General features: G+C 38.5%; 5 protein-coding genes across 9 annotated transcripts; 3 read left to right on the top strand and 2 right to left on the bottom strand.

Moving 5' to 3' along the window:
• Nucleotides 1–1,486: 1,486 nt before the first annotated feature.
• Nucleotides 1,487–5,440, top strand: LOC137935177 (uncharacterized). The gene is made up of 9 exons (XM_068779867.1): nucleotides 1,487–1,984; nucleotides 2,607–2,659; nucleotides 3,410–3,469; nucleotides 3,763–3,840; nucleotides 4,145–4,274; nucleotides 4,420–4,472; nucleotides 4,675–4,851; nucleotides 5,060–5,202; nucleotides 5,286–5,440. The coding sequence occupies exons 1-9, from the start codon at nucleotides 1,642–1,644 to the stop codon at nucleotides 5,302–5,304; spliced, it is 1,056 nt and encodes a 351-aa protein (XP_068635968.1). The 5' UTR covers nucleotides 1,487–1,641; the 3' UTR covers nucleotides 5,305–5,440.
• Nucleotides 5,441–6,126: 686 nt separating this feature from the next.
• LOC137934882 (uncharacterized) lies at nucleotides 6,127–10,603 on the top strand. Of its 3 annotated transcripts, none has more exons than XM_068779448.1 (3): nucleotides 6,127–6,399; nucleotides 9,871–10,058; nucleotides 10,222–10,603. In XM_068779448.1, the coding sequence occupies exons 2-3, from the start codon at nucleotides 9,888–9,890 to the stop codon at nucleotides 10,288–10,290; spliced, it is 240 nt and encodes a 79-aa protein (XP_068635549.1). In that variant the 5' UTR covers nucleotides 6,127–6,399; nucleotides 9,871–9,887; the 3' UTR covers nucleotides 10,291–10,603. The 3 variants fall into 3 exon arrangements, with proteins under 3 accessions (XP_068635549.1, XP_068635550.1, XP_068635551.1); XM_068779449.1 differs by having other exon boundaries at nucleotides 9,856–10,058; XM_068779450.1 differs by lacking the exon at nucleotides 6,127–6,399 and adding an exon at nucleotides 9,512–9,604.
• A 3,538-nt stretch (nucleotides 10,604–14,141) lies between these two features.
• On the top strand, nucleotides 14,142–15,664 carry LOC137934854 (heavy metal-associated isoprenylated plant protein 39-like). 3 transcript variants are annotated; one of them, XM_068779404.1, is made up of 3 exons: nucleotides 14,142–14,239; nucleotides 15,042–15,117; nucleotides 15,205–15,664. In XM_068779404.1, exons 1-3 carry the CDS (start codon nucleotides 14,234–14,236, stop codon nucleotides 15,516–15,518), a joined length of 396 nt encoding a protein of 131 aa, XP_068635505.1. In that variant the 5' UTR covers nucleotides 14,142–14,233; the 3' UTR covers nucleotides 15,519–15,664. The 3 variants fall into 3 exon arrangements, with proteins under 3 accessions (XP_068635505.1, XP_068635506.1, XP_068635507.1); XM_068779405.1 differs by lacking the exon at nucleotides 14,142–14,239 and adding an exon at nucleotides 14,254–14,448; XM_068779406.1 differs by lacking the exon at nucleotides 14,142–14,239 and adding an exon at nucleotides 14,510–14,654.
• Nucleotides 15,665–17,436: 1,772 nt separating this feature from the next.
• Nucleotides 17,437–18,619, bottom strand: LOC137934472 (heavy metal-associated isoprenylated plant protein 39-like). The gene is made up of 3 exons (XM_068778825.1): nucleotides 18,392–18,619; nucleotides 17,978–18,053; nucleotides 17,437–17,893 (listed from the first exon to the last, which is right to left on the bottom strand). Exons 1-3 carry the CDS (start codon nucleotides 18,395–18,397, stop codon nucleotides 17,481–17,483), a joined length of 495 nt encoding a protein of 164 aa, XP_068634926.1. The 5' UTR covers nucleotides 18,398–18,619; the 3' UTR covers nucleotides 17,437–17,480.
• Nucleotides 18,620–26,206: 7,587 nt separating this feature from the next.
• LOC137934999 (transcription repressor OFP13-like) lies at nucleotides 26,207–27,317 on the bottom strand. The gene has a single exon (XM_068779614.1). The coding sequence runs from the start codon at nucleotides 27,144–27,146 to the stop codon at nucleotides 26,361–26,363; it is 786 nt and encodes a 261-aa protein (XP_068635715.1). The 5' UTR covers nucleotides 27,147–27,317; the 3' UTR covers nucleotides 26,207–26,360.
• Between the last annotated feature and the right edge of the window lie 529 nt (nucleotides 27,318–27,846).

Genomic DNA, 27,846 nt, shown 5'->3' with positions numbered 1-27,846 from the left:
TGAGAGATATAATGTCTGCTTATAATTTTTTTCGTTTGAAATGGCAATCTACCTTAATATGCTTTGTTATCTCGTAGAAGACTGGATTGGAAACAATGTGGATAACTGTTTGGTTGTTACAATGAAGTTCCATAGATGTTTTTTTGTGGAACCTCAGTTCTGTCAAGAGAGATTTGATCTATAGAAGTTCACTTATCACATGGGTCATAGCTTTGTATTATGCTTCGACACTAGACCTTGCAACAATATTTTATTTTTTACTCTTCCACGTGATCAAGTTCCTTCCAACTAAAGTGCAATAACCAGAAGTGGATTTCTTATGATCAGGTAATCCCAACCTAAACATGTCTATATGGAATTTATGACCTAAAACTCCAATTCCACTTTTGTACTTGAAGGAGTTTAAAATACTCTCTTACATAAGTGACTGAGTTTGGACCTTTGATTATTATACTTGAACTTAGTTTTTTCATTATCTTATTTCTTGTGGGTGTTGGAATTATGGTTTCAAATATATTATTTATAAAATAAAATTACCATGATTTTAGAGGTGTGAGGCTCACTTCTAGATGTTTTGTCATTGGATGTTCAGTACAAGGAATAATGGCCAGCACATCCCCCTGTAGAAGTAGATTAATTGGGTGCAATAACTTAATGGACACATCCCTTGGGAATAAGGAGATGTATCTCTCTTGAGGGGACGTATCTCTCCTAAGGAGATGTATCCTTATAAATAGTCATTAGTGCTACACCATTTGGAAATCTATAAACTCCTCCATTGTATTACAAATGAGGCTAAGTCTATTTGCACACCCAATCTGGCTGAACGGGAGCAAACTTATCACTTGTAAACAGTGGGTGTATGTCCTTCAATGATGCTTCAGGTCTTGAGTTAGACTTGATCATTTTGAAGCTTTTGACCTTAAGATGCATTGATTCTTGAAAGTAGAATATCTTAAATACTTAGGTTTGCAAATTTTTAGATCAATTAAGTTTTATTAACATAAAAAACAGACAAGGTGAGGTGTAGGTGTAGCGGAAGTGATCGATCAGTCTCAGAGGTTGATCGATCAAGCAACATGAATTTGTTTTGCCTAGATACTATTGATCGATCAGTCCAAATGGGTTGATTGATCATGCTTTATTGCACAAATTAGCCATGTTTTAGATGATCGATCAATCAACCTTGGTTAATTGATCATTCTTTATATTTTTGGCATGTGCACTTTTGGTTGATCAATCATTGATAGATGTTGATCAATCATTGTAGTTTCAGTTAATCTTATAGACTTTTAAAGCATGAGAATAAATGATCCCAAGTGATTCTAACACATGAAATATATATGTATTTGAGAAATACTGGAATGGTAATTAAAATAATATACAAAATAATTTATTCTATCTCGTTTTTACCCCTCGCTGCCAACCTTCACTAACAAGGTAATGTTTTGGAATCTGGCCCGTGGTGACCCATGGAAGACGACGTCCTGGACGGTCGGACCCATTTTGTTTATCCTGAATCCCTGATATGAGTTCCGAACGCTCAATCCTTCTAGTCCCATAGCTGGTTCCCGACTTCCCGCCATAAGAGAGAATTTTTCAGGAGACGACTGTTAGATTCTCGATGACAACGAGAGCAAGATGACTACACCAGTGTCGGCAACCTCGTATTCCGTCCGTTCATTCTTCCCACTTCTTTCTTTCAACCATGGCTGCAGCTACCCGACTTTGTCTAGGAACTCTTTTTCTCTCTCCCACTTTTATTTTCCGAACACCCATTTCAGATTGACGGACAATTACGATGGCAGAAAACGCGTCTCCTCTTCTCTTCTTCCTCTGAGAGCTCTTCAAGACTCTGCCGCGGCTAATGAACAGGAAAATGATAACGAGGAATTGGCAGTACTGTTCGCCATGAGAAGTGAATATAACGACATTGTCATTGTTGATTCGCCAAAAGCAAGATATCTGCTTCTCGATTCAACCAGTAATTTTAACAAGCTTGCTTGTTACTTAGCTAGTTGCCTTATGATTTTTTATTTTTTTTAAGCAGGAGCGCTTTTTTTTTCTCATTTTATTTAGTTTGTTAGGATATGATTTTTATTGGTGATTAGTTAAAAATGGTGAGGCATACTTATAAACATCAAACACGGGGCTTAAGTTTTGGACCATCAAAAGCAGACTGCAGAGCTTTCTCTTCTGTATAATTTCTGATACTGAGAATCTTAATTTTTTTTTTAATTTTTAAACAACAGGAATTTTTAAAAAAAAAATCGCATTTTGTTCTCTCTCTCTCTAAAAAAAATACCTTCAAACGGAGTGGAATGAACTAGTTTGACTGAGTAATTTATAAACTACAATTGTATCTAAAATCATGTATTATTTTTGCTAATAATTCATAGGCCTCTGAAATTTGCTGCTTATCGACTAATTTGACTCATTTAGCCTATATAGGGTGCTACTATTCTTCAATTGCAGCAAAGTTTTTTTAATGAAAGAAAGAAATATATCCATTCAAACTTGGGAAGGGTTTTTTAACATTGATTGGTCTTTTCTTTATTTCCTTCTTTCCTCTTTATCCACTTAGTCTGCTTGGTGTCTTCCTGCAGATAATGTGCACAGCATTTATAATAAAGTGGAGAAATGGACTGATTCATATTGGGTATACAAAGCCTTTTTTCCTCTATAAAGTTTACCGCAGTGCTAACTTTTTTATATTTATGATAGTTTTACCAGAAGTTAACATGGCATTCATGATGAGTTTCTCATCAGGGGCTAATATACATTTTGAGTGGGTTCACTGACTAGAACTACCTATTATTGACTAGCCTCCTTCCTTTTTTTTTTTTTATCATACTCAGTTTGTTACTTTATGGGTTTGATCATAACTTATTTCAGCACGTACTTGCATCTTGCAATTCCTGAGCTTTATTCTTATTTGTTTTCATTCTTCTTCTTTTGACTGGAAAATGAGTTAGCTGGAGTTTATTTTCCATACGGGTTCCTGTGCCTTTACCTTCTTGAGGGCATGTCACTAGAGTCTATTTTCCGTCCCTTGATAGAATTTTTAGTAAGGCCTTTGGCTCAAGGCCACTTGTGGAGTGGGGTGTTTCTAGTTGAGGTTTGGGGTTTGGGGTTCAAATCACACCAAGGGTTTTTGGTGTTGTGTGTGTGTAATCAGATTTTTGAAAAATAGTACTCTTATAGTATGTGGCTGTGAGGGAGTACTTGAATTATACAGACCCTTGTTAGTAAGTTAAACCATTTGCCTTTTTCATTGATATGGTAATATTTTCTTGACGTCTTTTCTCGATACTCATCAGATTGTTACTTTATATAGCTGCTGTTGTTAAAACTGTTTAAGCAAAACACTGTAATGATTTTTTTACCTTGTTGAACTGCTGTGTTACAGGATGAGTTTGCTTGTCTTCCAGCTGTTATTCCACAGGGCCCAGTCGCCCTCTTGGGTTTGGTACTTCATCTATTCAAAATTTTATATAGGACATTCTGCTTTACAGATCTATGTTGTGTTCCAAGCTTTTTGGTTTAAGAAATGGGTGCATGCTGGAGAAACTGGCTTTGAACCAGCCAGTTTATGACACCACAGAAAATGCACTATGGCAATACTATCATTTACCTACTGTGGAATTATAACCAAACCACCTATAGTTGATGTAATCTTGTGCTACATCAATATCATGTACTTGGTGGTTCAAGCCAGAATTATATCATGTCTATTTGAGGATACTTGTATGTGCTTGGCAGGGTGGTGGAACAGCAGCTCATTTGTTGCTTGGTTTATGGCCTTCACTGCAGCTAGAAGGCTGGGAAATTGATAGAATAGTAAGGAAATCTATGAACTTGTTTACATAGAGGTTCTAAGCATTTTCACTGCTTACTGCCTAGGACATTTTCTTTTCAAAAATCTTGATAGAGAGAGCCTAAGCTTTATTATCTTCATTTCTTTAACTACTGAGTGCATATCATGCAGTCTTTGCAGTTTATACAGATGTTGCTCCTCTTGAAATATTTTTGATTTATTTTTTTCAGTATTTTTAAGTTAAACTACGTGGAAGTTTGATTGTTATTGAGTTGTTCAAATGCACAATTTCTCATCTTAAATGACATGTTGCCTACTAACTGGCAGTTGGTTGATCAAGCTAGAGAATATCTTGAGCTATCTGCCCTAGAACAGCGTAATCAAGATGGTGGTGTACTTAACATCCATGTAGGTGATGCTTTTTCTCCTTCAGCTGTTGTTCCAGGTGGATTTGCAGGTGAGATTCTACTAATTTATATATTGTTCTTTATTTTGACTCCTTTAGCTGTTTGTTGCCCTTAAAAAGGCCAATGATGGACAGATACCGTCTTTTACTGTCATTCCATCAAAACGACTTTGGTTGTTATGTCTTGTTGCTACAGGTATTGTGGTGGACTTATTTTCTGATGGAAAAGTCTTGTCACAGCTGCAAGAGGTATTGCTTGTTTGATCTCTTCAGCCTTTCTGAAGAAATGGTTGAGAGTTTCCTTGTGGTATGGGTACTCAGTACAAATGGATGGTTAGTTTGATTAGATATTCTTTCCATGTTCGTAATGGTCTGGATATGTAATTAGATTGGGTATCTTGGAAGCTGAAGGTTGTATATTTCAATTTTACTATATATTTTCATACCTCAGGTGGAAACATGGTTGGAGCTAAGCAAAAGGCTGATGCCCAATGGTCGTTTCATGGTAAACTGTGGGGGGGCCAATCCCAAAGAGTCAAACATTGGTGATGAAAATGTCTGCCATGGTGACAGTGTTTGGTTACATAATTCCACCATTGAGGCATTGTGCAAAGCTTTTCCTGGAAATGTATGTCTATCGTTCTCCTTATGGATGTACTCTTTGATAAGTTTAAAAGCATCATCTTTGATGAGGAAAATTTGAGGTCTTATTATGAACATGGAAATCTGTTTGAGTCAAAAAATAATAACCTGAATGAGCTCAATTGAGGATTTTAAGTGGTTCAACTTGTGAATAACCTTGTAGGCTTGAACCTTGGTTTGTTGCTCAATTGCAGTTAAACTGGAAGAAATTGTCTGAAAGGGAAGGTGCAAACTATATGGCACTCACAGGGCCAATGCCTGACCTGAATGCATGGGCTAGCCTCCTCCCAGATCGACTACGCTCAAATCTGGGTCAATGGAGACCTTGCAAATTTGGGTGAGTTTTTATTGCTATGATATAGCAGATATCATCATCATTGGATTGAATTGGAGCGTTGCTGAGTTCTGGTCTTATTTCAGAGAGCAGCAAATGCTTTGAGGTGACTTCAGAAAACAGCTACACATTTATGATTGATGCAGAAGGCTTTCAACAGAGCCACATTCCTTCAAATCCATTGTTCTGGATTAAAACCTTTTATTGATATACATTTCAATGTACATCAAATAAGAGCAAAAATTATTTGTAACAAACGAGAGTTTATTTCCTTTATTTTTTTATGTGTATTTGGAGAATTCAAGATAATAAATAGCCTGTACTTGTTGACTCAACTGAAAGAATGGAAGCAGTAGCTGCTCCTTTTTAGGAGGGCAGATAGAAATTCTATGGAGCAAAGGGCAGAGAAAATGATCGTTAAAAATAGATCTTTGAAAACATTTCTGATTGCTCCAATATGAATTTTGTATGTACTTCTAAATTTTATACAAATAGATCGCTAAAAATATCTTAGCTAAATTATTTTCAATATACGACTGATCAAATATGAAAAACTATTTGGTACGAAACATGCATAATGGTTATCTCAGTTGTCAGATCATGATCGGACAATTGAGAAAGCTGTTGATCAGATGGTTGAGAGTTGTTGATCATGATCGGATGATTGAGATAGTGTTTCGTATGTTTCGCACCAAATGACTTTTTGTATTGGATCAGTCTTTATTTTTAATGTTATTTAATTATATGATAAAATGTTATAGTCCAAACTTATTTAAATTAAATAATATTCAAGACAGTTCTTCAATAATACCCTTTAATTATATTAGGAGGAAAAATTATATTGTTTAAAAGTGTAAATCAATTCTTCTAAACATATATATTCTACGATTTGCACGGAAATACCGTGCAAATCATCCTGAGCCGGCCTATGGCAAGAGGAGTGGAAACACCTTCCGCCAAACACTTGTAGTGACTAGTCAGTAGGGGCGGCCCAACCCTAGCGCCCCTTCTTCCTACGTCGTTCATCATCGGCAGTGGACAATCCCGTCGGAAACATCTGGAGTTTTCCTATGGTTGTAAACTCTACGTGGTTCTGAGGAGCCCGACACTCCTGCTGTGTACACTACGAGCCTTCGTTAGTGACCCATAAGCCGTTCTGTGCTCGTTCAAGAAAAAATCTATATCCAATCCCTAACCAAGGTGCAGTAACTTTTTCTTTTTAAATGCTAATATCGTACTACTGTTCACTTTGCTTCTTTGGAAAATTTCTGGATCCATTCATTCTTCGCCGTCGTCTATTTGATTGTCCGATTATTGATTTTAGCATTTCATCTAATGGGCCAGATCGAGGTGCTTTAGTATTTAATTGTCTTTTGCATTGAAGCCATACATTGCACTCCTTAGATTTGATTGCTTAATTTGTTTTTGGGTAGCTCTATGTTTATACATGTCTGTGCGTTGTCGAAAGGCATTACATGTTTCTGTAAAAATGACAGAAAGTGGTGGCATTTTTTCCCCCTGGAAGATGGTATGTCGAAGCTGAATATTTTTGATACACCTGTCGACTCATCTATCAGCTTAGGGTACACTTCTGATGCGAGTGACAAGAACTTCCATCTGATTACTTGTCAAGGACTTTTTACTGGTTCGAATGGCTTTCTGGTGTGGAAGACTGAATTCTGTGACTTTTGTTACTCGCTAGGTCCAGTGAGGTCGCTAAAATGAACACAAGTCTTAGGAGAACTTAGCTGTTCTGAGTTGATTAATTTAATGGTTTAATTGTTGTGTGAAGGTTTTTCTCTGATTTTATAAACCTGTAAGGGATGCTGCATGAACATGAAAACATCATTAGTTATTTGACAACTCTGTTTGCTTTTCTCCCTAATAGTTGTTGATGTGCTGCCTGTGTGCCTACAAGGAAACTACAGGAAAACATAAACTGGTTGTTGCTCGAGCTTTAGTGCCATTATCAGGAATGGCAAAAGGTTGGTTACCAGGGAGTTTCTGCTACAGGTTGTTTATAACTTGGAGTAGCAAGGTTAAGATAACATCAAAGCAAGACCCGAATACTATAATTGAAGTAAATTGCCACTAGTATTATTCTCTTGTTAATAGAAATACATAAAAAAATTAAAAAAAATTATTCTATGAGAACCCAAATCTATGCCAAACATAACTAATGCCACAAAAAAAGGTTTTAAAGGGTCCCTACCAAACATGCCTCCTCCAAGTTATGAAGTATACACCATCAGTTAACTGACCTGACCATAAGTCATTGCCCTGCCAAAATATTCAGATTTTTTTTTCATTATACTGTTTACTAAGTGGCATGCTTAACCATTTTGGAGGCATTGACTGGAAAAACATTAGAATTGTTTGAGAGAATATTCTGATTCTATCGATTATCTACTCATATTAAAAAAATGCAATATTAGTCACCCTATTTTTTGTATCTGTATGTTTTTTTGGAATGTTGATTACTCACACAACCCCTCTCTCTCTCATACGTTACTCTAGAAACCCTCCTATGTGACCATTGAGTCAAATGCCCAAGTTACATTGATGGAAGTGTGATTGGCAACTCACTATTTCACAATATCACCAACATTACTCAGAGTTGAAAAGATGGAAGATTCACTGTAAATGTCGGCATTTACTCTGAGAGGGGGATTGATTATTATGAATTAATTATACTACATTACATTAGGTCAATTTTTTGTGCATTTATTCGAGTTTTGTATGTCTCAAGTGAGCTCTACAATCAACTTTGGCTTTTCTTTTTTTATTTCATTGCTGGTGTTTTCTTTTTGTTTATTGACTGGGTATAGTCCCACATTGACAAAATTTAAGAATTGTTATTGGGTTATAAGTCATTTTGGGATGCAAAATGTTTGCTTGGGCTAGGCCTAGTTTGTGCTCCGTTATGACTTTGTGCCCACATCTTAGGCTTGCTATGTGTAAACCTGGACATGAGTGAGAATGTTGAGAGAGATTAGACAGTCATTGATAATAGTTAAGAAGTGTTCATAATATTGAGCAATAGGCCTCCTAAGTGGCTAGTCAATTTGGGAAGGAATAGTGATCAATTTAACATTGTTTTTACCCCTTTTCTGTTGTAGAATTCAGATTTAATTATTCTTCTTTTGTCTTCCTTCTTGGGAGGTGGTGGTCTAGATTCCTATTTGCCTATTTTATGGGTCATTGAGATGCTGATCATACTCTATATAAAATTGCGGTATTCCTAATTGTCCATCAGTGAATGATTAGCTGAGGCAGTTGCCCAGTTGAGGCACAAAGCAGATGGATTTTCTATGAAAAGTTTTAATTTGATTAGAAAAAAGAGTTTCTTGCTCCTTGGAAATTGCCATTTATCTCTTTTGCTGTGTTTAGTTCTTAAAAGTTGGGTGGTCTGTGTTTAGTTTCTTACCTCAATTTCTGTAGTGAAGTTGAGGAGACAGCACATCATTTGTGTCTGCACAGGCAAAATACTTTCTCCTCATGGGGATCTCTTATAAAAAAAGTTGGCCTGTTTGCTTCCAACTCAATGTATTGCGTGACATTTCTGAAAGTTGGCAAGCACTTTGGAAGAGTACTGTTTATGGTGTGCATGCAACACAACAAAAAACATTCAACAGCATGTCCAGCTTTACCTGGTGTCTCACTGAGAGTATTCCCCACTCAATCCTTCTCTCTGGATGTTCTTCCATCCCAGCCAAGTTGATAGTTTTGCAAAAACAGAAAGCTAATTTCAAGTCAAAGAGCATTCCATGCTCCCATCTTCCCATGGTCCACATCCCCCCAAATGGCTGAAATTGAATTTTAATGGTAGATCCTTCCTCTAGGTGTGAGTAGCATAATGAGAGATCATGAATGTTTTCTCTGTTTCAGTTTTCTCAGGCTCAGCAGGTGTATGTGATTCAGCAGAAGTGGTGATCCAACATCCTTCTAACTGGCTAACAGATTTATTCTCAAGGATTCTCTTGTTAGGTAATGGAGAAAGGAGATTCAGCTATTGTCATATTTTTAATGGCCAAGCAGTTGGTTCCATCTTGTAGATTAGGCCATTTCTTTGATGAGGTTGTAGATCTTAATCAACAGTTGGCACTTGGCAGCTTGTCCTCTACCCAGCAGCTAGTATCAAATATTCTCTAGCCAAGGAAGGTGAATCATACCCTTTATGTCGTTGTTGGCAATGCCTTGAGTTGTTATCTTCCTCGTTGTTTTGAGGATTGAGATCTTTCCCTCAGGATTATATTTGTTATTCATTCATTTAAATCTCATCACCAATTCACGAAAAAAAAAAAGTTTGTGATATTCTTGTTTGTCAGGCCTTTCCAATTGGTTTTCATTATTTGCGTAGTATCTTCAATTTACCAGGGTTTGGATGTATGAAGACCGATCTCAGGTACCATTTAGTTGTCACACCCAAGTTTAAAATGAGTATGCTACGTTGAACTTTGAATTACGCTTCCATTTTGTTTCTGCCTTGTCGAACTTGGAATTGCCCTTCCATTTTATTTCTCCTCACTTTTGGAAAAAAATTGCATGTTGAACTCACTACTACCAAGTTATTCCTACACTCACTTTAATTTTGTATATTTATGGTGGAGATTCTTCTTTGTTGTGTATCAATCGAAGCTAATTTGATGTTAATAGTATTATGCTTTATAGGTTGAGCAACTTGCAGCATGGGACGCAAGGTTGGGTCACTTTACATAAACCCCAAAAAATTTGCCAGTGTTCAGAAACCATGCATGCAAGAGATGCTGTCATTCCTCAATTGCTTATCTCTCAACCAGAATAATGATGAGAAGTGTGTACGCCAGAAGGAAAAGTTGAATGCTTGTATGGATGCTCTGGTACATTAGTTGCCTCTATGTTCTTTAATTTTTCTGGCTTTTCTCTATGGTAGATGATTATTGAAGAATTCTAACTAAAGCTACAAAGTTTCCTTCCTTATTTTAGGACTGTTGCTGTGAATAAATAGAGTAAATGATCACTTGGCTTATGTTTATTTTGCAGAGTCGTAACAAACGGAAGCCTTGGGGTAGCATCAATTACCACTTGCAGAGGCTTAGCAGGCGAAAGTAGAAGTCATGTCCTTCATAAAGTCATCTGAACAATTGAAATCTGAGCCTAGGGGGCGTTAGTTTGCAAGCTAGTGAACTTTACGGTCTCTGGCATCGGAAAAGTCGGTATGGAATTGTTAGTACAATGGTTATTCATCCTGTACTGGCAAGAAACCATGATAGAGAAAGAATTATTTTTGTGGGAAGCTGTGATGGTCTTTCGTTTTTTGTTTGGTGAATCTTACCATGGATTTTGCAGGGCACATCTATTTGCAGTATTGTAATAAGTTCTTTATGGATGCTAAGCTCTATGACATGATTCTGATTTGTTTTTCCTTTTCAAACTAGTCATGTGTATAATGCAAACTGACCCTGTAAAGTTACTAAACAATATGGGCATTTTGTTAATTTATGGGAGCAGGTTTTGGCATAAACCTTAGCCAGTCTAAGAGTGACAGTCCGACCCGGGGAAGGGATATGGAATCAAATATACATCTTTTGAAACCAGAGTATCCATCACCATACGTTGTCCACTTTCATGTCACGCGTACACTGCAATTGACGGTAGGTGCTGGAGGCAAAAAACTTTCATTTGATCTTCTTAATCGAAATAGCCCCGGCGACGACGATCCGTCCCTAAACTGTTCACTCACCTTGCCAATCGTTAACAGCGGTGAACCAAGAGCTCCTTCCAGAGACAAATCCGGTCGCTAGAAAGATCAAGTCAACAAACCGAATTGGGCAGCTTAACGGTTTTCCACCACAATTTCTTAAGGATGCTTTGCGTTCAAGCCTCTTGATTGCCCATATAAACATTGTTTCTTTCATTTTTTAAACAAACCAGTTTTTTCGTGTCAATGAGAGATTTCCCCCCGTAAAGTGGGTATATTTTCAGAATTTATGTCTTACTCTTCTTCCTTTTTAGTTCATCTATTAATGGCATACATACCTCATCATTATTTTTTCCTTTTGTGGCTCTTTTATACTATCCAATTGAGGGGGAATCGGTATGTCGATTGATAAAATCTTTATATGGCTTAAAACAGTTTTTCGGGCTTGGTTTGACAAATATAGCCAAACAATGTTGTGGTTTGGATTCAATCGATGCTTAGAAGATCATTTTGTCTTTGTCGAGAATACCTTAAGAGGAAAGTGTATTACTAGCGGTTTATGTGGATGATAGTGATGTAGACAATATAAAATAAGTCAAAGAAAAGATATACAAAGAATTCAAAACGAAAGATTTTGGACTTCCGAAATATTTCTTGGGTATTTAGGTCTTCCAGTCAAAGAATGGGATCGTTTTATCTTAGAGAAAGTATGTTCTTGATTTACTTGAGGACATAAGGAGGATGGGATATTGACCAACGAATACTTTTATGGATACTAACACAAAGCTATATGCAAGCTCTGGTAAAAATGTTGATATAGGTAACTTATTTATAGAGACTTGTGGGAAAACTTATTTACATCATATTGACTAGACCGAATATATCATATGAAGTAAGTGTGATTAGTCAATATATACACAAACCACAACTTACCCATTGGCAAGCCCTGGAGAGGATCTTGAGGTATTTAAAGTATATAATATCCTTTTCCCATTTTGACTTCTCATTTGAACTTATTGGACACAACTTCAAAAGTCTGAAATACTAATCAATATTTAGATATATGAGCCACACTACATGAGTTTAGCTACTAACTAGAAATTGAATCTGCTATTTCACTTCAATTACCATGACAACAAACTCTTAAACCATACCTGCATTTTTTTCTAATGTCTACATGTTCTAATAAAACATAGAAGCTCTTTACATATAAAATAAAGTCCTTTCTTTTTCTACTTAAAAGATTTTTCATGGGTTTATTTTCTAGTACATTTGGTCTTTGCTACATTCTCATCATCTTTCTTATCACTAAGGTGGGATTCCTCTTCTAAGTGAAGGCTTCTTTATAGTAGTTGCTCGAGGATGAAATTTTGTCTTATTTAGTAGCTAAATAACTAAACTGAAACATAAGTTTTCTACTCGTTTCTTAAAGTTTTATATCAAAATTTGTTGACATTTTTACTCTCTAATATAAAACTCGGATCAGACCCGACTCCCCGACTCCAAGTCTTCCATCCATGCAAGAGAGCATGAATTCAGTAGGATGACGATGGGATCAAGCTACAATGGGAACCTTGGGGAATGCCTGGTCAAAAATGAACTTGACATGGATTCCAAATCAATTGTTGCATTCTCAGTAGCCATGAGAGTACGGAAAAGTTCTACGACCTCTACAGTTTACCGAATCGAGGTAACTCAGGTTGAACCAGTAGCCTCAAGAACCTGCCACTTGGCCTTCCCGAGATCTGAATGCGAACAGACAACTCTGCCCATCTCTTCAGACAAAACAAAACGCCATTGAAAGCGTACCTGGTTCAGACAAATGAAAAGGCCAAAGCAAGACTACTCTTCCATTACGTGGCCAGCCGACTCTGATTTGTTTCACTGTCGTCGAAACCGGAAAAAGGTCATCTATATGCTGCGGATATCGTCCAACGGCTCTTCTTTCATTTTTTCTTTTTCTTTTAAATCTCAGGCAAACGTAGTACGATGGAGATTTGTTCGAGAAGATGGTCTCATGGTGACGAAGCTCTGGAGTCTGGATTATCGATGATAGCAGTGCCCGCCTTCGTCGTCACATCGTCTACAGTTCCGCGGGAATATCATATTGGTAAAAACTGAATTTCGAATTAGTTAATGTAAATAATAATTAATTTTTAAACAATAAATTCTCCATTTCTTCTCAATATTTATATTAATTTTTATTTATGGTCTTGAATAAGCGTGCGTGCGTGCGTGCGTGTGAGCCACGGCTCTTGCCCGTCCACTAATTAGGATATTCTCCATCATGGACTTGACCAATGTCAAGTAAGCTTGTTCACCACGCAACCGTGCTTCGACCTTCCTTTTTTTTAAGTTTAAATGACCAAACTACCCTCATAAGTATTAAAAAAATCCAACCTAGTCCCTTTGGGCCTCTGGTTATATTGACTTAATCGGCGGAGTAGGAGAAGAAAATACGGGGTCTTGACGTTCCAGAACTTTCCAAGCCTAATCTTGAACAAGTCCACGAAGGTCGAGCGTTTTTACCACGTTCTGCCGTCCTGCTTACGTGATGGACCCCATCTTTCTTGTCTATCTTTATCTCGTAATTAAAACAGAAGGATCAATAATGGCAATCTTCTGGCTAAAAACAGGACTGTTGTGGTGGGCGCGATTTGAGGGGTTTAGATCACGCTGATGTAACAGGCCCAGTTAAGATTTAATAGTCAAGAGGAGTGGGGCCCATTGTCATGCGTCTCATTCTTTCGGAGCCAATTTTGCCGTCATCAAACTTGGGAAATATTAATTCCACAGTTTTTAAGTTTCTTATCTCCTTATGAAGAAGCTCAATTGACGACTCTTGGTGCTATCGGGAGACGGGCTCACATAAGAAGCAACGCGGAGGCCCTACCCCGCTTGGCCCTGTCATGGCCGACGTCACATAATTGAATTTGAAAATCCCCGCGAGTTTTTATCGTACATAGGGAGGCAATTAAAATAATAATTGCGACGACTCTGATCTCATAATCCTCGGCGATCGCTCTTAAAATATTGCCGCGTGGCGACAACGTCGGCTATGACGCTTGACTCCGGGTCGTCGTTTTCCACACCGCCGACGCGCAAATAAAACCAGGGCCTCGTCTCGCGTCGGGTATGACGCTTGACTCCGAACCTTCCTCGAAACGCTTCACATCACTTTTCTTGACTCACTTTCCTTGACTCACTTTTTTCTCCATTTAAATTCAGTTTCCTCTTTCCCAGACTCGTCGTTCGGTCTTCTTTTTTGGAACCCGGGAGCCCTCTCTCCGAGATTCTACCTCCTTCTGTTTCTTGATCCAATTTGCGGTTCGGGTATCAGATCGTTAGTGGGATATGAAGGTTAGATTTTCGCACCCAATTAACGAATTATCACCACTTTTGCTTTGTTTGGTACCTAGTCTTCTCGCCTGTTTTATTTAGTGTTGCAGAGAATATTGGTTATTTTCCCTTTTGGATAGGGTTCTGATGGATTACTAGCTCTTTGTCTCTTCCGCTTCGGTCTTTTACGAGATTATTGAGCTTTGAATTTGGTCGGTTTGGAAGATTCGGTAAGTTCAATGCTGATAGATGCTGTGTGAGTTATTTGGTATCAAAGCTTTTGAAGCAGGACCATTTGGGATCTCTGTTAAACGTTACCGGTTTTACCTTCGCGTCTTCCCCTCCGCAAGTCATAAGGAGCCCTTGCCTTTTCTTTCTTTTCCATTCTGGATGGTTGTTCCCTATACGTGTTGTTTCGATAATAGATATCCTTCTGGTAGAGAATCTTACTGTGCTTCAATCTTTCTACTCTGTTTTTTTCTTTCCTTAGCTTCCGTCTTTCACACGGTTGACTTCTCTTGAATTTTGGATGGGATTCTAGAATTTAGACGTGTAAAAGCTCAATTGCCTTTGTTTTGGTAACCAAATACTCAATTGTTTGGAAAGCAAGTCATCTTTTTCAATTCTTTCCACCTTTCTCTTTTTTTTTTCTTTCCCTGCGACTTCACAGGAGTTGGATAAGGTTCTAAGTTGCTTCTTTTCCGTTGGGCAACAGTGTTCTCACTTTTCTGGGCTTTCCAAGCTCTGAAATCATAACGATTTTTCTTGTCCCCTAAAACTCTCCTGATTTATTAATCATATTCCCCTTTTGTGATTTCTACAGAAATTGGTGTTGAAACTGGACTTGCATGACGACAAAGCCAAGCAAAAGGCGATGAAGGCTGTGTCAGGCCTTTCAGGTATCCATCTTTTCAAATTCCGCCAAAGTGATTTACTTTTAATAAGAAGTTAGGGGTAATTAATATCCTCTTCTGTAATATTTACAGGTATCGACTCCATTGCCATTGACATGAAGGACAGGAAACTTACAGTGATCGGCGACGTCGACCCAGTTAATGTTGTAAGCAAATTGAGAAAGGTCTGGCACACAGAGATAGTCTCAGTCGGCCCTGCAAAGGAGCCCGAGAAGAAGAAGGATGACCCCAAGAAGGAGGTCAAGAAGGATGACGATAAGAAGAAAGATCCCAATGATCACGTTGCAGATCTGGTGAAACTTTACAAGGCCTACAATCCCCACATGACCGCACAGTATCATGTGCAGAGTGTAGAAGATAATCCAAATGCCTGTGTTATTTGTTAGAATTACCCGTGTAGAACATTTCTTGATCTTGTTAGTTACTCGGAAGAACAGATCGGCTCCTGTATATAGTTTAATGTTGTATTACTTATTCAGTGTTACGATGATAGAGGTAATAAAATCTACCGATCGAGTGATCTTTTCTCTCTCAGAAATCTGAAGAATCAGTTTGACAGTATAATGTTTTTGAGTAGATGATCGAAGAGAAATTAAAACTTGCCGTTTCGGAGGTCATGAAATCGGAAGACGGGGGATGGGCATTCATTCAACTATTCACTCAACTGGATTCTGAATTATTATTCGAACAGTAACTACTGCTAGTAATCCGAAGGCTGATGGCTTTCTTGTCATGAAGAGAAAAGATAAGCGATAACTCTCCGAGTTGTAATTTGGCTCTGTGCGTCATATTTGAAAGGGTCATATCCATGGACGGCTGCTAGCATCATCTGTCGGTCAGTCGAATCGTTCGTACTGCCTAGGGGTTTCACATCCGACGTTCTAAAAAGCCAAGACAAAATGATTTGATACTGTATAGCATTGTGTACAGCAAAATATTCCTTCATTTGATGCCGTCTCTGCCGTCTGAAACGAATTAAGGAGAATGCTTCTGAAAAGCAGAATCAAAGCAAATTATCTGATTTGATTTGCCAAATGTCGTCCATTTCATCAAAGATGTTTGAACCTGTAGAGGGGAGCTCATTAAATTCCTCCCTCAAAATGATCAGTATCTTCTCTACTTCTTTTCCTAATTCTCGAAATTCGAACCTGATCTGCTCTTTAGCGTTATAATGGCTGGTTGATTTCAATGCATGAATCCATAATAAGTTCTGGGTTGCGATAATAATGGAAAATTTCTTCATAAATCAACAAGAGCACGGCTCCGAATCTCCTGCAATAAACAACGGCGACATGGACGATGGAACCCTGCCTGCCCTAACCACTTATATCTCTGGAATCCAAGTAGCTGGTCTGCCAGAAAATAATGGGTCCTATCTGTTGACATGTTTGAAGAGGGGCGAGATACGGAACCTAGATTTGACACTAGGAATCAGACACTAGTGCCATTAATATGAATGGATGTCCCGTGGGATTAAAATATGAATGGAAGTTGGCCTTATTGCCGTTTCATTGTTGGGGAGCTCCTCCTCCTTGCTGACAGCGCCAACATTGGCAGCTCTGGTGACATTGTTCATCTTAAACTAATCATTCTTTTTGGCGTTATAGATGCAAACCAGGGTTAGGTAATTGGTTTGTGATGAAAGCCAGAGCATGACTTCCTTCACGGCTAGTGAGGAATGTTTATTTTCTTTCTTCATTTCTTAACAAGAATCAAGCCACGTCGTATATCCAGCTTCCCTCACTACTGCCATGAATTTCGTCGATCAGAGCTTAATTAACAAGAACTGGGACCATCCATTTTGTTCTATCAGTTGCCAGTTTCGTAGCCACCCTTTGCTAGAGCCACTTAGTGATCTAATTAAAAATACAGGGTGTTACAAAATACAGGTTAAGAACATGCTCAGTAACGAATAAACTAGTACAGATCTTCAAATCTCCAAATTAAGAATGAGGGATGGGTTTAAATAGTCTAGGAGCAGTGCTGGAACATAGCTTGGCTTCAAATCTCACAGAACTCTGGTTTCAATTACCCGAGTGAGTGCCGTCTCAATCGCGGTCAGTCTCTAAAAGAATTTCAGTTCAACACAGATCCTGCCTCAATTGGGATAGGCACGTTGGAATGCAATGACGCCTGTGATAGCAACTGAAAGTCTGAAACCACTAAGCTTTTCCATCTCCATTCTCGAGGTTCCTTCACCTCTTACACTATATTACAAATCTTATGCTTCTGGTATGATGCAAAATTTTCCGAAGAAAAGTTTAGCATCACAGAAAAGACTCGAGAATGAGAGAACTTTACCGATCAAAAAAAAGACTCATCCTTTGTCATCTTATATAGTAGTCTATTTAACATATCACACAAGCATTTGGGTTTTCCTCCATGCTGTGAGCGTAGTAATATGTGGTCATCTGCGGATTGTAGGCTTTGTAGGCCATGACGAGCTCGGCTATCTGTTCATTCTGGGCGGGTTCCTTCTTCTTCTCTTCTTCCTTCTTGGGTTCTTCCTTTTTGGGTTCTTCTTTCTTTGGTTCTTCCTTCTTGGGTTCCTCCTTCTTGGGTTCCTCTTTCTTGGGCTCTTCTTTCTTGGCGTCCTCCTTCTTTGGCTCCTCTTTCTTCTGCTCGGGCTCCTTGGCAGGTCCCACCGTGACGATGTGCGTCGGCCAGCTCTTCCGAAGTCTGCTCACCACGGCGACGGGATCGACTCCTCCTATTATGGTTAACGTCTTCGACTTGATGTCAACGGAGATGGAATCAATCCCTGCAGATAACCAAAAGCCATTACTTTTCGGAGTACTCGGAATTCATCCAACAGCTGGATAAAATTTCCCAGAGAATTGAGTACCTGGAAGGGCAGATACAGCCTTCATTGCCTTCTGCTTGGCCTTGTTGTCGGGCAAATCCAATTTGTAAACCACTTTCTGTAAAAAACACAAGCAACGCAATAAAATTCAACAGATTCAGATCAGTAACAGTTACAGGAAGGAACAAGCAAATCCATAGAACACAATCAAATAAGGAACCTCCAAAAAGAATCTAAAGCTTAATACAGACGATCTGATGCCCAGAATACTCAACTTCAGTATCTCAACAGAAAAAGCACGAAGGAATAAACGAAAAAAGAGTACAGTTCTTCAAATTGCTTAAGACCCAGATCGGGAAATGCGCAAACATCCCCAGGGGAGTCTTACGTGAACGTATCAGGAGATACCCATAATATTCAGAGAACAGTCAAAATAAAGAAAAAAAAAAATCTCACCTTCATATCTCCAATACTCTTTTAAAGCAGAGTGATAGGCAAATGAAAACCAGAGAACTAGTTCATCAGACAAAAGAGAGAAAATAAAAAGAGGCAAGGATTTGGGGAGGAGAAGGAAGGAAATGTAGCGAGATGGTTGCAGGGAGAATTTAAAGAAGCGTCCCGTGATTGAACACTGGACGGTGGAGGAGAGAAAAATAAGGGAATCAGAGGGCGAGAGGGGATGGAGCATGCGCTGTGGGACCAGAGAAAGGAGAGACGGGAGAGGTCGATGACGATGAAGATGAGTAAAGTTTTGCACCCAAAAGTCGGCCAATTATTTTTTCTTTTTTGGCTAGATGCGTGTCTGACGTGTACAGATTAGAGTGGGTCCCATCACCACCCTAAAAACCAGACGATCGAGGATTCCAATTCCGATATGCGGTGAGGATGGTCTGGTCAAATCCGGTTCAGATTTGGATCTGGGATAATAATTGTGATATTTGATAAAAATGTATAATTAAAATTCATAAAATTAGAAGCATGAATTTGGCTACACGTGAGACAATGAGAGGGAATAGAGTGTCTTTGACCCAACGCTTGAGCAGTTTGAAGCAGCCTTTTTAATAGCAGCCCTCTGACGGCTGGTTTTTCAAACTTGAACCGCTCGCGGAGCCGCACTTCACTTCACTCTTTCCAGATTGCCGGCGGTGTTTGACAAGAAAAAGGTGTACGAGTACCTTATCGGTTATATTGCTTTTGTTTAAAGCAACTTTAAACAAAAAACCAAGATAACTAAAGACGAACACACTAGTTAGGGGTCACTGTACTATTACTACTATTGCCAAATTTTAAGCCTGACCCAATTGGACTCTTCACCTATTTATTTCACTAAAATCCGGCCCAACTTATCATGGGATAGGTATGGGCTTATTCACTTGACCTAACATAAATAGGGGGTGGCATCGAACCGAACATATTCGCCTAATAGTTTTGCACTCATTAGAGCACACGAGCCAAATTTTAGTGACCAATGGTTCAATTCACGAACCAACTCATTTACTTCACAGCGCTTCGGCCTCCAGGGACTTCGAGGTTGAATTTGAGTTTGAGATTCCGAGCGTTACCCAGTATATCATCTTCTTCGCCCTTCGGATAGACAATCCCTACTTTTCCTTGGAATTCAGTCTCTTTTTTGTGTTACAGTCTCCCCTATTTTTTAAGGAATTTACAACTGAAAATTTTAAATTCACTTTCATTCGTTTGAGTTTTGTATGCTTTATATAGTGGTTTTGCTTCTGATAGTATTCCCTCATAGGCTTTGGTGCATGATCCATCTGAAGATTTTTTCATTTCTTTCTTTTTTGGATTTGTCTTTATTGTTTGGATTGCCCTTTTTGGATTTATCTTTGTCGTTTGGATTGCCTTTTGTTTAGTTCTACTGTAGTTATAGATAATGACCCAACTCCACAAGAGTCTTGTCCCCCTTAAACTGCTAATGAAATAGAAAGGAGCCTATATGAAGATACCCCAAATGAGGAAGACGGTAATACTATCCTGAATACAAAAAGACAAAAAGGTCTCATGTTGGTTTGAATTTTAAAAAATTTCATTTCTAGATTGTGCAAAAAGTCCCCAATGTGTTGATTATAAAAATAATTTGAGTATTAATAGTAGTGAACTAACAATACATATGATTCGACATTTGAAACATAATAATAGTAGAAAAGTGACAATAAGAAAACAAAAAACTATAAACTTTCAACTAATAGGGTCAAATGTTGATTATAGTTTAGTTCGCCTTCCTTTTATGAATTTTAGAGGCAAATATGATCAAGATAGAATGAGTGTAATCATTTCTAATTCGATTCTTACGCATGCACATCCGTTCATGATAATAGAAGATAAGAGATTTAATTTAATAATGAAGATAAAAAATGTAAAATATGAAACAAAATATCCCATAAACCATTAAGGAGTCTGTGGAGGTGTATGAGATAGAGGGAAAAAAATATTGAAAGAGATTATCAAATGCATGGTTATTATTGGACATTCCATTGACATTAAATGGAAGCTACAAAAACGAGTCTTGATTTTTGTGTATTTTTTTTTTTTTATTGTGGTGTTGATATAACAGATGTTATTTACAAGTGTTTGAAAGATTGAGAAATTTAAAATAAAATATTTAGTATCACAGTTGATAATGTTGCTTATAATGATGTTTTTTTAGAGTTTTGAAATACTATTTTTCAAGAAATAGGAAATTACTTTGTGGTGAGAAGTTGTTTCATGTGCGTTGGTATCCTCATATTTTAAACTTATTAGTCCAAGATGGTCTTGGTAAAATTAAGGATATTGTTGAAAATGTACATGAGTGCAAAATCCATTAATCAATATGAGGATAGATTTCGTATTTTTTTAAAAAATTGTGCACCAATTGCAATTAGGTGCAAAAATGTTGGTCATTGATTGTTCAACTCTGTTGGATTTAAGATCCCATGATTACAACCTCGAACAAAATAAGATAAGAAAAGAGAAAAGAGAAAGAGAGAGAGCTTGAATGCTCTCCTCCAACTCAATGGCCTTTATTTATAGTTTTAGAGAGGATGTTACAATGTCTATAATGCCCTTAGCACTAAAAGTTTTACATAAGAAAAGACATAAGTAGACATGTTCCTCTTTGACTAATTACACTCTTGTGCCATCTTTATGATAAGTCTTTTTATTTACCATGATGCCACCTCTCTTGGATATGTGGGTTTGAGCCTATCTTCTAGCACTCCCCCCTCAAGCTGAGGGTGAGAGAACAATATAAACACCTACCTTACTGCAAATGGTGGATAGTATTTTCTCATATAAAATTGTAGTCCATCATATCTTCTAACACTCCTCCTCAAGTTGGTGGTCTCTTTGTTCTTTACAAAGAGACCCAATTGGCATAACATAAGAGAGAATAAAATCACACCTAGCCGTAAGATAAAGCCTCATACTTCAGTCAAATGGTTGTAGTCAAAAAATATTTTCTACTAAATTTCACAGGTAGAAAAGTAGCCCTACTATAGGGCATAGAGTTTACCCACTTTCTCATGGTTGCTCAAAAAAATACCTCTTGGGTGAATAATAGACTTAACTCATGATGGATGTTGGGTACACTCCTAGCCTCTATAGATAGTGGGTCTATAAGCATTGCTCAAAGGTGTAGTAATGATCTCCTCCATCACGGTGTTCCAATACGGGATACCGACTCTCAAATGGTAGGAGTAAAACTGCCAAATAAGGGCGGTAAAAGGTACCAAAAGATAATATTTTGGGGCCACCGTGTACTTTATTTTATTCATCAAAATAACCAATACTGATAATAGTCAACAATTGAGGAGACTTTTTTCAATAATAATGTCTCAATCAAAGAGACATAATAGTAGTAGCGGTAATAAGGCAATTCCCAAATAACACATACCAAATAAGCAGTAATATAGCAGCGGATAATCAGTAGATAGTAAATGTCCTCAAGAGCAATAAGGACATATAAGAAAATATGCATCAAGTCCATCCTTGAATAAGGAAGATATGCACCAAGTAATAAGTTGATGATAATCCAAGGTAATAATTCAGGGTAATAATTAAGCCAGAGTCAAGACGGTAGCAGATAGTAGATAGTAGCTTTGACAGTGAGTAAATCAAGTCGAGCAATAGATCGCCAATAATAAATTGAACCAAGTGTTGTTTGATAATCAATAAATCAAACAATCTCCAATGTGTTCATCCTTCATACTTCTCCTTCTATGATCCCCCTCAAGCTAGGAGGTAATATCAATTATCCCAACTTGATATCAACAAATATTTTGTAAGCTCAAGTGTTAATCCACCTCTTGTATGATCAAGTAAAAGAAAGTTAATATCAACAACTTCACTAACTCAAATATTATAAACCAAGTAATTCAAGAGAAACCAAATATTATATTTTTGGCCAAACTACACCAACTCGGGTAGGATAAGAACAACCCGAGTTTGACTAGTCCTTTGTGTTGGCCAAAAATCACTTTAAATCATATGTCTTATCTTCCTGTTTTTTTTATGAAGAAACAAGTTGGATTTAGGTTACCCCTGTAATAAAAATTTTAAGTCGATCTTTGACCTAAATGTAACCTGTTGCCACCCTAGATTCTGGGTAGCTAACTAGATTATGTTTCATTCGAAGTCCTGATAGTTTTTCCAATAAAATTATATTGATACCCTTCAAACTTGAGTGGTAATTGGTGATGGTATGGAACAACATTTAGTCAACTTCTTTCCCTTTTTTAAATATTAAATGGTAAATGAGTAAAATTATCTGATTATTTAATCGAAGAATTTTTAAATTTTATTCTATTTTATTAATAAATTATAAAATAAAAAATTGAAAAATCAATTAATGGATTAATTAAAACTGACACCCCTACTAACATTGATGAATAAACTCAAACAGATATCTAAATCTTCAAATTCTCTGTTTCAATTACCAGAGTCGGTCTCAATGATAACCATTCTCTAAAAGGGTTTGAATTCAACACAGATACTGTCAGAATTGGGAAGGTTCTAACCCAATTCATTCTGGACGGGTTTCTTCTTCCTTCTTAGGTTACGAAATCTGTTTGTCCCTCATTTTAATGGGCGGTTACACTAATTGGGTGGGGGATTCACTGCAAAAACACAAAGAAAATAAGGATTATTTCAACTTACTATTTCTCCTTCCATGCTCACATACATCAACGTCCCTCATCATCTTTTTCTTCTGATACAGGGACCCATGCCAGCAAATTTGATTTCACATTTCTCCAAATAAATGTTAAAATATACTAACAATCGTGTATATATTAACAAATTTGCAGGCATAAAGCAGGAAAGGAAAAGCTCAATTATAAAAAGAAGGGGAGAGGAGGATGCTCTCACATTTTCAACAAAAGTTTGCAACAAGATTTGAGTGCCGGAGACGAAGAGATATCCCCTGCCGGATGCTAGTCACCGCCACCTGCTGCACAACTTTGCTTTATTTATCTGCTTTTTACCTTTTAGTACAAGGCAACTGTTGCAGGGGAAATGACCACTGCGTCAGTCAAGTCAAGGTTCTCTCTCTCTCTCACACATTTTGTCGAGTATTGTATCTGCAGATGTTGGCATCCATGTTCCCTCGAGCCACAGGGTAAAGTCCGCTTACACTCGTACAAAAGTCAAAAATAAAATTTCATTGCCAAAGGCCTTTCTTTGCTTCTCCTGCTTCATCTACTCCAACCCAGAAGACAGCTATAACAATTCTCAATAAGAAAAAGAAAGTGGAGAGACCCGCATTCCCTTGCTCTCTGTTAGTTTCCTGCTCGTCCCTACCATGTGGGCGACTGTAAACGAGCTCAAGTGGAGACAACAAGAGGGCATTAAGCCAGGCAGCTGCCCTGCCAAGAACTTTTACATACTCCGCAGCATACATCCAAATCGTTACAACTTTCTCAGAGAATCTCAATCTCCGGTCTCACCACCTTTTCTTTTCCTTTTTCGTTGAATCAATGTCATCCTTTATCTCTTGGCGAAGAAGAAAGTAAGAAAAAATGGATGGACCCCCAAAATATATAAAACAGTCCAGGCTCCAGATTTAAACGGGTTTTTTTATTTTTATCTGAGATTTAGGGTTTTAAATGCAAAAGAAAAACAAAACGTAAACAAAAAATTCTGGGAGAGGTCCAGTTGAGAGGCAGAGGACCTATTCGGTACCTTGCTGGCAACTGAGACCGGCCCAGTGGAGGAGCAGAGGACAAAAATTAAGAATCCAAAAGGTGGACGTCCACACACTCTTGGTTCCAACCTTTGTGCTTGATTCTCTGATGCCCTCTCCTAAAAAGATGTGAATTGTGAAGTTTTGCATGGCTAAACTACACGCAGACTCGGTGTATATTCACCTCCTTTCTGTAAGACTGTAACGGCACCATGCGGATTGATTCCAACTTTGAACTTGAAAGCCGAAAATCTTGTTTATCCTCCTGCCTCTCTCTCTCTCCAGATGCCTTTCTTTTTTTGCCTTTTCTGCTCTACAAAACAAATGCTGACCCTCAAAAGGACTTCCCTTTTAGATAGCATGAAAATTCCGAGAAGAAAATATCCATTAACACCATTAAGTATATCTGTCCCGAGCTTTCATGGATGCTCCACCCAGTGATAAGAACAGGAGCTTGAAGATCAGATTTATTTAAACCAGAATTTTGAATACTCCTGGTTTTACTTTCTTTTATGAATCGCCCATGCAGTCTGAAGCAGTTGTTGTGTTAGCAGTCACGTTGAGTCGTTTTACTGAAAATGACCCACTTCTGAGTTCTCTGACCCCATCTGCACTGAATAGAGACACCGAACTTTTGAAAGAAAAGAAACAAAGAAAGCTGAAACAACATGGATGTCCTACTTTCATTAAATAATAGTAACGAATAGTATGAAGCAATTACTTGAGGAACATTAAAAGAAAAGGTAAAAAAGAAGTAGTCTAGTCCCTCTCTGGAGGTGGGGGGACCCTTATGCTGTGATGGAGGGGCATGTCACCTCAATTGCTCCCTTGGTTCTTCAAGGAAAGAAGCAAGAGGATTTAACTGCATTTGTCCTAATACTAGAGAAATATCCCAGTCAAGGACCACCCAAGTGTAGTCTCATTGAAGTCCTTCCCTTTCATCAATTGGAGGAAAATAAAGGCCAATGGCCCTACAACTTCAGATTGTGCCACCACCCTTTATTTTATGAGTTTTTAGTGCAGAATTCTGGCTCAGTGGCCCAATGAAGACTGTCAATCTGTAGCCATGAAGAATGGAAATTACAAAGCAGTGTCATTCTCACTTTTTTTTTTCCTTCCTTTTAATGGCCTAAATCAGCTGGCAGATTGGTAGAACAAACAAGTGAAAAGCTGACCAAAAAGTTCAATGATCAAATGTTCTGAACCATTTTGTAAAATTTTGTTCAACCCATGACCGACTTCATTTAAACTTTAGAACAAACATATGATCTTACCCTTGATTCTGAGAAAATGACTGTGAGAGAGAGCCGATGGCTTCTCTTTATGTATCATCTCCTTTCAGGTTTCAGGAATAGGAAAAAACCTGCACAGAAACAAGTAATGAGTAACTTTCGGGATAAGCCAAAAATCCTTCTTGGTGAAATGGATCGCTGTGCAACCAAAACGATACGTCAGATACCAGAAGAAAAAAACTAAGAAGAGACGTCAATGGCAAGCAAACTGCAAACGACTCCCACTGAAAATCGTAGTCCGATCCCTTATCCGTGGTTAACAGTCAAAGATATTCAGCAAGCAACAGGCATTTTTTAAAGTAAATTACGTGACAGTAACCTGCGTTCCTCTGGGTCTGACCTAGATTTTGACGTTGCCTCCCAACGTTAGCACGAGTAATTGAATGAGGGCAGATCTGAGACTGAGACTGAACCGTGCAATCAATTATAGCTCAGATGGGGGCAGAGAAAACAAGGAAAATCCATTCCTTGCGCACGAAAAGCTTCCGCACTCTCGTGCAGTTGCTGCGCTGCGCCTTGCCTTTCGAAATCTAGAACTAGAAAGAGAACACAGAACGGATGCAGAAAATTCTCTCCCTTTTCCTTTTTTTCAATTTTTAAACCAATGAGAAATGCCTTGTAACTGATTTTCTGCTCGAGTTTGGCATTAGAGACTTGGGATTAATAGCGGATGAAGAATGGGCGTGAGACCCATTTCAGCATTTATATTAATGTTGCGTGGAGGTGAACGTTTGCAACGGGCGGGTAGAGTGCCCGGTGAATGAGCCAGAGAGAGAAGAAACGAAGAATTCAAAAAGGATATGTTGAATAAGGAGCCATAGTTCGTGTTTCTCAGAATAAGAGGCAGAAAAATCGCAATATTTTACATTCGCATTCTTCTCCCGTTAATGGTGGCCACAGAAGAAAATTTGTAGAAAGAAGAACAAAACAAGGACGAACTTGTTTGCTCTGTTTTTCAGCTCCCGGATTCGTCTAAACATACACGCAGAGGAATTAAGTTTTCTAAACTTTCTTCTTCGTCGTCGTCGTCGCTTTCTTCTTCAATCAGATTCATTAGCAAATCCGCAAACGCCAAGACGATTATCTTGTGCGTTTTCTTCTCATTGAGCCTCAAATAGCAATGCAAAAGCTCCTGCAAACACGACCAATCCCTCAGCCCATGGGCTTCCACCATCTCCTCCATCGACACTCTGAAATCCATGTAAGGATCCTCGGACGCCATTGCCATCGTCACACTCTCTTTGCAGAAACCCACTTTCGACTTTATTTCCTCGGTTTCCCTAGACAAGCGTTTAAGAAACGTAGTCTCTTCATCAGCATCCATATCTGCTTCCTCTTCGGAATGAGAGCTGGGGATCACCTCCTCCATGATCGATTTGGTTGTGCAGGGAGAGAAGAAGAATCTCTGAGAACTGATGGCTCCTCTGGGGACGGACTCTAGGTGATGGGCGTCGCTGGAGTCGGTCGATAAGGAGGAAGAGCTGGCGGAGAAGGACTCATCACGCGCGGGGAGCATATGACGGGCTTGTGGATGCTCGGCTTCTTCTTCATTAAGAGTGGTGCAGAGAGAAGAAGAGGTGGTGGATGAAGAAGTGTAGTACATGGAATTGAAGCTCTTGTAGACTTCTCTGAACGAATCAGTTTTGGCTTGCTGGATGCAGACCCATGTCATGGTCCGGGGGTCTGGTGGTCTGAGATTGAAGATAGCTTTAATGGAGGATTTGAGCTTCGGTTTCCCCATCTACCCCAGTTCAAGAGATCGAGGGAAACAGGGGAACAGAGAGAGGGAGAGAGAGAGAGAGCTTTATTGTTTGGAAAAGAGTGAAAGGGAGAATAAATGAGAGAGAAGGTGAGAGTCACATGAAATGAAATAAATTTATGGGTGGGAGATGCATGAAAGAGTAAATGCAGGCGACTAGACGAGGGAAAGACGGAGAAAAACAGCTTTAAAATTCCATCAATTCCACGCCAGAAATTGACTCCCCTCATCGCCAGTTTTTCTCATCTAAATAGCTTCAAAACGTCCCCATCCCTTCTTCTCTGGACCCACCAAGATTTCATTGTAAATACAGTAAGCTTAAACACAGACCTTGAAGGTAAGGTAGAGGATCACACAGTCACAGTGGTTGGTCCTCGAATCTCTTTTTACGCCATCCCCAATGTGTTTGATGAGGTCCTCAAAGAAGAATTAGAGATTAACTCGGTTCCGATTCCGAGTGCTCAATACTCCCCAAAATCTGCCGGCCTTGCTCGTGATTTACAAACTAAATCACTTGCTTCATTCGGTCGGCAATGCCTAAATGTGGCTTCTTCTTCAAAAGGGGCCGTTGGTTGAACTACAGTGACCTTTTAACAGTTTTTTTTTTTTTCATTTTTCAGTTTGCGACGCATCCAGAATGCTTTTAGACGCACATCCCACGAGAGAGAGAGAGAGCTAGCCA

This window comes from Aristolochia californica, unplaced genomic scaffold (genome assembly GCF_029961685.1).
Source record: "Aristolochia californica isolate CCGP_79_NKW_82.1479 unplaced genomic scaffold, dmAriCali1.0.hap1 SCAF_6, whole genome shotgun sequence".
NCBI classification, from domain to species: domain Eukaryota; kingdom Viridiplantae; phylum Streptophyta; class Magnoliopsida; order Piperales; family Aristolochiaceae; genus Aristolochia; species Aristolochia californica.
This window is presented reverse-complemented; position numbering and strand designations above follow the sequence as displayed.

Excerpts from the sequence above, each read along its gene's own strand:
- LOC137935177 (XM_068779867.1), top strand. The coding sequence starts at position 1,642 with ATGACTACACCAGTGTCGGCAACCTCGTATTCCGTCCGTTCATTCTTC. Across the intron at positions 1,985-2,606 it reads TCTGCTTCTCGATTCAACCA|ATAATGTGCACAGCATTTAT; the intron begins GTAATTTTAACA and ends GTCTTCCTGCAG. Across the intron at positions 3,470-3,762 it reads CAGTCGCCCTCTTGGGTTTG|GGTGGTGGAACAGCAGCTCA; the intron begins GTACTTCATCTA and ends TGTGCTTGGCAG.
- LOC137934882 (XM_068779448.1), top strand. The coding sequence starts at position 9,888 with ATGGGACGCAAGGTTGGGTCACTTTACATAAACCCCAAAAAATTTGCC. Across the intron at positions 10,059-10,221 it reads ATGCTTGTATGGATGCTCTG|AGTCGTAACAAACGGAAGCC; the intron begins GTACATTAGTTG and ends TTTATTTTGCAG.
- LOC137934854 (XM_068779404.1), top strand. Across the intron at positions 15,118-15,204 it reads GGCTGTGTCAGGCCTTTCAG|GTATCGACTCCATTGCCATT; the intron begins GTATCCATCTTT and ends TAATATTTACAG.
- LOC137934472 (XM_068778825.1), bottom strand. Across the intron at positions 17,894-17,977 it reads GGCTGTATCTGCCCTTCCAG|GGATTGATTCCATCTCCGTT; the intron begins GTACTCAATTCT and ends GGTTATCTGCAG.
- LOC137934999 (XM_068779614.1), bottom strand. The coding sequence starts at position 27,146 with ATGGGGAAACCGAAGCTCAAATCCTCCATTAAAGCTATCTTCAATCTC.